Source organism: Pteropus alecto, unplaced genomic scaffold, assembly GCF_000325575.1.
Source record: "Pteropus alecto unplaced genomic scaffold, ASM32557v1 scaffold195, whole genome shotgun sequence".
Lineage (NCBI taxonomy): Eukaryota > Metazoa > Chordata > Mammalia > Chiroptera > Pteropodidae > Pteropus > Pteropus alecto.
In genome coordinates, this window is record NW_006438073.1 from 1,559,159 (window position 1) to 1,568,125 (window position 8,967).

Genomic DNA, 8,967 nt, shown 5'->3' on the forward strand with positions numbered 1-8,967 from the left:
TACGCTGTTTGCTTCCAGTACTGGCTGTAAGTCTCTATGGAAAGATAAATGGGAATTTTAGCAAATAACCCAGTCTGATCATCACCAAAAGATACACAACTAATAGAAACTACGATAAGAGTAACACGAACCACAACCATGTACTATACTCGACCACGCTGCAAATTAGAGACATGCAAATTGAAACCAAAACGAGATACAATTTCGCATCCACGAAATGAACAAAATTTAAACAATTTTAACAAAGAGCCTGGCAGAACCTAGTACTGTGAGTATATGGAGCAACAGTGAACTCATGATCCATTAAGTCTACGTTCGGGAACACATCCTAGAGAACACCGTACACTTATACAAGGAGACACGTGTAAGAACGTCTCCTGTGGCATTGTGTATAATATCAAAAAAAGAAAAACATTAAGGTCCATCAATAGGTGACTGTGGTAATTTTGACAATACTAATAGTTAAAATGAATAACAAGAGTTATCAACATATATCCCAAAATAGAGGAAAAAATAATTGACAGAAAATACGTACGGTATGATTCCATTTATGTAAAAACGTCAAAAGATTACTTTTTATTGTTTGTGTGTTATGTGTGTGCCCGCAAATATATCTTTATCTGTAGTGCAAGTAAAAACACGCATGGCATGATGAATATACATTTTAAGACAGTACAACTCATGGGAGGGAAAGAAAGAGGACAGAATAGGGCTCCAAACATATCTACATTAATCTATTTCTTAAGAAAAAAATATATGAAAAATGTCAATATGTGAAGACTAGACAAAGCTGAGTGGCAGGTGAAAAACAACGAGGCATCTTCATCTTTCTACCCTGCCTCCTGCTTCTCGGTGTGCCTTAACCCCTTCTGCGTGGCGCGGGGTAGCCCTGGGCTGGGCACGCTGGCCCTGGGCTGCACCGCTCCACAGCCGCCGGTGCTTTCTGAGCTGTGTTCACTGCGCTGGGTTCTCTCCTCCTGCTTCGCCGTCATGTACTGGTCTCTAGCGGCCCCTTTACTCTGCTGCTTCTAACGTGCTGTGGGCATGAAGATGACATGATCTGGCTTGCAAAAGGTATTGCCTTAAGTAAGATTAAAAAACAGGTTTTAATCTGAGAAGCTGGGAAAATTTCCTGTAGGCGCAGTTAACTGTAGATTTTGTAGCATTTATTTTGTTACTTAGGAGCCACCTCTCATTTTAAATTACCTGGCTCTTGTCTGTATTTGGACAGCTGAAATTACCGGGAAGTTGAATTTAAGAGAAGTGATGAATTGGCTCCAGTATATGACAAAATAAACTCTTCCCTACTAAATATGAAACCAATAAATATATATATTCTCAAATAAAGAACAAAATTATAAAGACAAAATATACATTTAAGTTAAAGAATAAGCTTATCGATCAAGTGGTCAAAAATCTTTCTACTTCTTCCTAAAAAAAAAAAAAAAAAGCTTAATTTTACCACTGGTATAAAAGTAATTCAAAATGCACTGGGCAAACTGGCACAATTCAAAGCAGTTGCGTAAAACTAAAACCTGACATGAACAGAATCACAAAATTAGAAGGAAAAAAAAAAAAGAAATGTCGGATTTTAAAAATTATTTCATCCTGGATTTTCTTCCAATGTTTTACTTTACATCTGAAAGGTATGTTTCGACTGAAGAATTCAAGAAATTTAAAAATCGCTAACCAAAAAGCCAACCCGGGAGGTAAGAAGAGTAAGCTACTTGGACACATAGACACATCTAAGTCTATCTCAGAGCACTGTGCCGGGGAAGGGGCAGTCCTGATCATTAACGTCACCCATCCAGTCTTGGTACACCCATGGTGAGGCGTGGGGACCATATGGCTTAATTTAGAAGAAAGCAGAACACACACCCACCCTAACTCGCTAAGGAAAAATTCAAGCAACAGACCAAAAAGCTCTGTGAAGGACTTCATTAAACGCTAGCAAAATGATTAGTTAAATGGTCAATCAACCATTTAAACATGAATTGATATTTCTGTGATAGATGTATTATAGGTAAAGCTATGAAAATTCAAGCTCCATTACAAGACAGATGATTGCAACAGCAAAAGGCCAGGAAACCAACCCAGTTAATTCTTCAGTAAAAGGAAACCTCTAACCCTTGAGCATTTAAAAGCATCCTGAATATAAGAAAAAAAAAAAAAAAAGGTTCAAAGAATTTTCAAGGACAGTGTTACTTTTCCCCCCTTATTCATCTAAAACAATTTTAAGTAGAAAAAGTTGGCTTTTACTTGAGAAGTGAAACTGCCATGTCTTGGAGACACAGAAAATTACATAATTAATGAAGAGGTGACTCTCCCTGCTAGGAATGTGACCGTTCAACAGCCAGGGTCCCGTAGAGATGGTAGGAGATGAAGAGGCTGATGCTGGACCCAGAAAGAAAAGACCATAGGTCCAGCCACATGGAGAAGCTGAACACCATGACTTCAGCAAAAAATATGACCTGAGTTCAACTTCAGCTTCCCTGTAACTAGCTCCATGACCTTTTAGAATACATTAAATTACTCTGAGCCTCAGTTTCATCATCTATAAAATGAGGTTAGATAAGATTTGTTAAGGTCTCATTTATTGCTACCCAGTCTGATTCTTTTTTATGCGTGTAACTTTATACTGTCCATATAATGTCCCTTAATGTGTGTGAGCTGAATCCTTACATTTGGACCCTGTATCCTAGACAAAGGAGTAAGAGGACCATGCTCATTTATTTCTGTTTGTGACTCACAAAGCTGAGCAAAAAAAAATGTTTAAAAGTGGCTGAAATACAAAATTAAAAAAATGGCAGTGTCAAGAGCACAGAGAGGATATATAAGAATATGATGCCACATATTCTCCCGCTGAAACTGTCACTTGCAAAATGTGAAAATCAGAGCAGTGTTACCCGTGCTTCTAAAGCATTCCTTAAATTATAGACTCAAGTTAAACTCTTTTCAATATCCATATTAAAATTTAACTAAAATCATCTTTTTTTGTTAAAGAAAAATAATTGCATATGTTAAGCTTGAAGCAAGACTATTAATGTTATTAATAACCACCACTGACATTCTGAGTCACTGAAAATATTACTCCACCTCTTAAGCCTCTGTTCCTCTGCTCTTCTCCCCAAAATAAGAGTACACAGTATTTTGCATCTCTATTGTGTTACTCAAGAACAGAAATACCATAATAATCATGTCAGCTGAGAAAAAAAATCTAAGGACAAATCCAAAGGTTGAGAAAAACCAACAAAGAAAACTATTAGCATGGCCTCAATTCAAACCGACAGAAGAGAAAGAACAGATTCATGAGCAGGAAGTGAAGAAGACCTTAGAAAAGTATGGATGTCATCTCAGAGTGCCTGACAAACACGTGATGGTCCTATACTTTTTTGTGATGGATTTTATGGCTAAACACTCTGAAGCAGTTTTTCAATCTCAGCAATATTGACATTTTGGGCTGGTTAACGCTGAGCAGTTCTTTCGTGCAGCTGTCCTGTGCACTGAAGGATGTCTAGCAGCATCCCTAACCTCTATGCACTGGACACCAGAAGCACCCCATCCCCACTTGTGACAACTAAAAACGTCCCCGAGGTGTGGATGGAGCAAAATCGCTCCGCTGAGAATCACTCATCTCCAGAGGAACATGAGTAAAGAGAAAGGGATGGATCTAAGAAATAAAATTCTTATGACGCACTCATTCATTGAGGGAAGCATCTAAAGAATTGCACTGAGGCAGTTATGCAGTCTATTCTCAAAGAAATTCTAATGTTAAGTTTGTTTTTTTTTTACAGAAACAACTACGAAATTGAATAAAATACATGAAACAACAGCTTTCATAAACTGGACATGTGGGGCTGCAGTGTGGGGCAGTGTGGGGCTGCAGTGGCAGAAAGGAAAGAAGCTGAGCCTTATGACTGTCCAGCTTACACCTGGAGGCAGTTCTCAGGCTGCAGCACGAGGAGCAGCGGCACACACAGATCCCAGCGGTCTCCTTGATTTGAGGACACAGAGGCTGGATTTCCGGGGACCCTAGGCAGCCAGCATTTGTGCGGCAGACTACTGGAGGTATGGGAACAGGCGGGGGTCGGAGGGAGAGGGAGAGAAAGTGGACGAGAGCTCCAGATCTGGCTGAGCATAAATCTCTCAAAGCATGAGGTTAATTCCTTAAGGCTTGAGAGGCTGGGAGGCAGAAGAAATTACCACCGGTTGGAAAGCAGTAGGACAAAATGGACTCACAAAGAACTGGAAATAGTCTGCATTCCCAAGAGCTAAAGAAGAGAGCCCTAGGAGACACAGGCACTGGGTGAATTCCTCAGAAAGGTCATGACTCAGTAGTGGGACTTATTTAGCTTCAGATTAAAGGCTGCTCTTGACCAGTCAAGACAAAGCTTAAAAGCAAGTCTCACACCAATCTGCAAGTCACTTACTTATGTGCCAGAACAAAACTCACCACTCAACCAATCCAACAAAATCCAGCCCTCAACGACATTTAAAAAAAACGCAAAACCTCACAGTATATGATATACTGTCAAAAATTAGCAGGCTTGCAAAGAAGCAGAAAAATGGGACCTGCAGCAAGGAGGGGGAAAAAGTCAACTGGTAAAAGTACAGAAATGACAGAGGTAATAAAATTAGTAGGCAAAGGTCTTAAAAGAGCTTTGCATATTACACACATGCACAAAGATGCCAAGGAAAGCATGAACATAATGAAAAAGGGAAGATATAATAAGACCGAAACGGAACTTCTTCCAGAGATAAAAATACAGTATCTGAAATGAAAAATACATCGAGTAGAATTAACAACAGATTAGACACTGCAGAAATGTGTGGTGAATTTAAAGACACAGTAATTGGAATTAATTTTTACAAGTGCTGAATTGCTGAAATTTTTTAAGACTTAACCAAATACCCATGCATTTGCTAAATAATTCTTTTTCTCTCTGATTTATATGTGATTGTTGACATGTACTAAGGTGTCTGATTCTGGGCCTTCTAATCTAGCCACTGACGTGTCTCCTGAGGCATCACAGCGCTTTATTAGAGCTTTACATTTCAGTATTTGATGTACAAGTCTTCTCTCACCACTCTTCTTTTTCAAAATTTCTTACCCATTCTTACAGGTTTTTCGAGATGATCCCAGGAACGTTGCTACTTTCAAGGTGTTATCGAAAAAACATAATTTGTAAAAAATAAATTTGTAAAACATCTTTACAATAATCATTTTTCCTTCCAGGGCTATGATATTTCTCTTAATTTACTTACCTCAGTGATCTTTTGAGACTCTCTTAGTAAAGTTTGGTGGTTATTTTTAGATAGGGCCCTCTTTTTTTCTGTTTCCAAAATAAATTACATATCTGCAAATAATGTATTTACTTCTCTTCACAATAGTGGTATCTTTTATTTGCTTCAATCCCTATTGTATTTAGTCTTCTATTTATCACTAATTCGATCTTAAACTCTTCCCAGCCCGTGTCACTATTCTTTCAATAGATGCAAACGTGATGGTTATTTTATCAAATTCTGGATGTGCCATGATGCGAACTGAATGTTCTTCCTGAAGATTCCCTCCTCTACCTTATGTTTCCTAGATTTCGCATCATCTTTCTTTTTGGTGTCTCTAATGCTCATAGACCGATGCTTATAGAGGCTTTCGTTATTATGTCAGAAGTGTTGACAGAGGCCAGTGAAGGGCAGACCTTTCAATAAATCGAGCTAGGTTAAGTGGGATCACATGATATAACCATACGCAAAAATCAACCCTGGGTGGATTAGAGACATAAATGTGAAAGGTAAAACAATAAAGCTTCTAGAAGATAGCGCAGAAGAATATCTTCATGATCTCAGGATATAAAAGGATTTCTTTAACAAGATATAAAAAGCACAACCATAAATTTAAAATTATGAACATCGGCTCTTCAAGATACTGTAAAAAGATGATAATAACATGTCATAGAAGATGTGCAACACATTTAATAAAGGACTAGTAATAAGAATATGTAAGAACCCTTCCAAATCAATGAGAAAAAGACAAGCAATCCAACAGGGAAATGGGCAAAAGGCATGCACTTTACAAAAAAAGAGGCTGCCCAAAAGGTCACGTAAAACGGTGCCTAGTTTCGTTAGAAATCAGCAAAAGACAAAATAAAACCACAATGACACACCATTCTCCCTAGATTACCAAAAACAGGCAAGTCTGGCAATAGCAAGTACTGACAAGAACATGGAGCAAAATGAACTTGCACACACTGTTGGTGGGAATATAAACAGGCGTAATGACTTTCGAGAACAACGGAGCATTCCCCAGCAAAGGTCAAGAACTTCAGACCTTACAATCCAGTATTTCCACTTCAGAGTATGTGTCCTAGAGAAATCTTGCCCTTATGCCTCAGCTGACATAAATACAAGAATGTTCAGGATGGTTCTGTTCACAGTGACAAACGCTGAAACTAATTCGGGGTCCCAAAGCAAGAGAAAGGACAAATTATGACACGGTCAAAGAGTGGGTGGTGTGTAGCTTTACAAATAAACTACAGCTATGAGCAACAGCAGTGAATAAGAATAATAAGGATATATCATGTAGGAATCTGCTTGTATAAAGGTCAAAAATGGACAAAACTCAAGTGTATTAACTACGTAGATAAGAATCTATGTGATAAACCATGCAGAGAATAATAAATCCCAAATTCACGGTATTGATTCCCTTGTAATAGGCGGGGGATAGGAGACACGGTCAGAATGAGGCGTGCAAGAGGGTGTCAAAGATGTTAGTTGTTTAATCATTAACCTAACTTGGGTGGTGGAAATTCAGGGGTCCTTTTTGTTAAGCCACACGCACACACGAATACCCTTTTCTATTTATACGTCATAATGTAAAACAAACTCTTGTCGTCTGCAGATCCTTTCCTTAAACCTCTGCAGCCCCAAGACTGCCTTCGCCCGCCCTGCAGGTTCACTTTTTAGTAGATAGGGAACTCGGAACGCTCCTGCCTTGGGAAAGCAGCGACAGCAGGCATAGCTGAGGTCGGAGATTGAGTGCAAGTCTATATCCTGAATGAGACACCAAGCCCCTTCCTTTCCCAGCTCCGACTTTACAACATTCTTTAACTATATCAACTGTAATGCATCACATGCCACTCCTTACATATTAACGCATCACCAATGTCGTACAGGTTCTGTCTTTCTTCAGCTGTTCTATGGCCCTGTGTTCTGTCTTTACTACACTGCCTTCTTACCCGACAGCACATCAGTCATGCTCTCCATGGAGAGCTTACAGCAGTCATATGTGTCATCATCATTACATGTTTAACTTTTGGTTGAGCTACTGCCGGGTTTATCTGTATGTGTAATGGAGTATTATCTTAGGAAACAGTCCTTGATAAAAATGCAGTTATTATTTTGTTTTGGAATTTAATCATGTGATACAATAGCCAGAAAAAGTTAAAACTTACCTCTGCCACTTCCTTTTGAAAAGTCAACGTCATCTGGGTTCTGCCATAAGCAAAAGGTCCATCTCTATGAGACATGTTTTCAAGCCACTTGATAATCAGCGGAGTTGACACACTAAAAGGCAGATTTCCAATAATATGTACATTTGGAGGATCTGGTTGGCAAAAGAAAAAAGCAGCTTGGAATGACTGCATCAATATATTCTGAATACAATTTTAATTAAGAGTAAAATCAAACTAAATATTAATAGCATCAAATAAAAACATATGAAAAAATACGGCTGAGTATTTCTCAATCCATTCATTCCTCAAAGGCAATAATTTTCACAACCAGCTTTGAATCAAGGACAAAATTCTACCTATTAGTGTTCTTTCCATCAGTGAAAATCCTCAGGTTTTTGGCTTAGGAAGAATATGAAAAAGAGTTGCTTTGAGGGAAAAGATAATTTGCTTAGGACAGGATGAGGTCAAAGTGCCTGTGGGGCACCCATATGAAGCTGTCAGTGTTGGACACACGTGAAGGGGATACAGGCTGGATACAAAGTTGTAACTGTCTGCAATATGTAGGTGGGAAGTGAAACCACAGGAGAGGAGCGTGCCCAAAAAGAAAAATCTCTGAAACGACATGTAAGAGGTGGGTGAAAAAAATAACCACCAGCAAAGAATAGTGAGAGAAAGCTCACAACAATGTAAAAGTAAGAGAGCCCGGGATCCAGAAAGACAGGGGCTGAGAAATCTTCCAGAAGAGAATAGATGTCAGATAAACGTGGGAAAACTAGTCGGATAAGGTCTGAACCAATTAGGAGGTCACTATGACTGGTGTGTGGGCGGGGGCAGAGGCCTGAAGGCGGGGTGCTGAGGACGGTCCGTTGGAGGGTGGAGAGAGGCAGCTACAACCACTATGGAGGGGCCTGGCTGTGGACAGGCCAGACACGGTGGCAGCTAGGTGGGGTGCCCCGAAATCTCTCCTCCATTTTATTCCGAGGGGTTTTATAGGTGAAAAACACAGTCTATTTATCTATGTATTCCAAAGAGCTGGAGCGAAGAGGTATCCAATAAACACTATCCACAAATAAAGAGTGCCTTCTTTGGTCACTGAATGCGAAGGACAATGGAAATCAAGTCAAAAGTAAGGTTCGGGTATGGTTTGCTTCACTAAAACACTTCCTTTTTTTTTACCATTTGAGAAAAGAAACACTTCACAGTTCACCCCATCCCTATATGTATCATAAAATGAACAGTTTATCTGAACGGAACCCAAAACATTTTAAAAATGAGACAAATAAATTAGAATTAAGAAAAGATAATTAGGTTTTATATTTTGGAAGAAAGTGGAAAAGCAGAAAACTTTATAACGCATATTACCTATTTAGTTCTGCTCAGATAATTTTAAATACATAATATTTATAATATATAATATTTTTAATATAAACAATTACATAAGAAAATAAGAAAATCAACCCAAAGTCACTTACCATCCTCCCATTGTCTTTTAAGACTTTCTGGAAAGCACTTTTCT

At 38.8% G+C, this 8,967-nt stretch overlaps 1 protein-coding gene across 2 annotated transcripts in view; it reads right to left on the reverse strand.

Annotated features, from left to right (window-relative positions):
- The window catches only part of TFB1M (transcription factor B1, mitochondrial), a 55,134-nt gene that overhangs the window by 30,647 nt on the left and 15,520 nt on the right, over positions 1-8,967 (reverse strand). For both annotated transcript variants that reach the window (XM_025049065.1, XM_025049066.1), the window contains exons 4-5: positions 7,452-7,603; positions 1-34 (exon numbers count right to left, since the gene is read on the reverse strand). The exon at positions 1-34 is cut by the window's left edge and continues 86 nt beyond it. In XM_025049065.1, coding sequence (XP_024904833.1) covers positions 1-34; positions 7,452-7,603 — 186 coding nt within the window. The remainder of the gene's footprint in view (positions 35-7,451; positions 7,604-8,967) is intronic.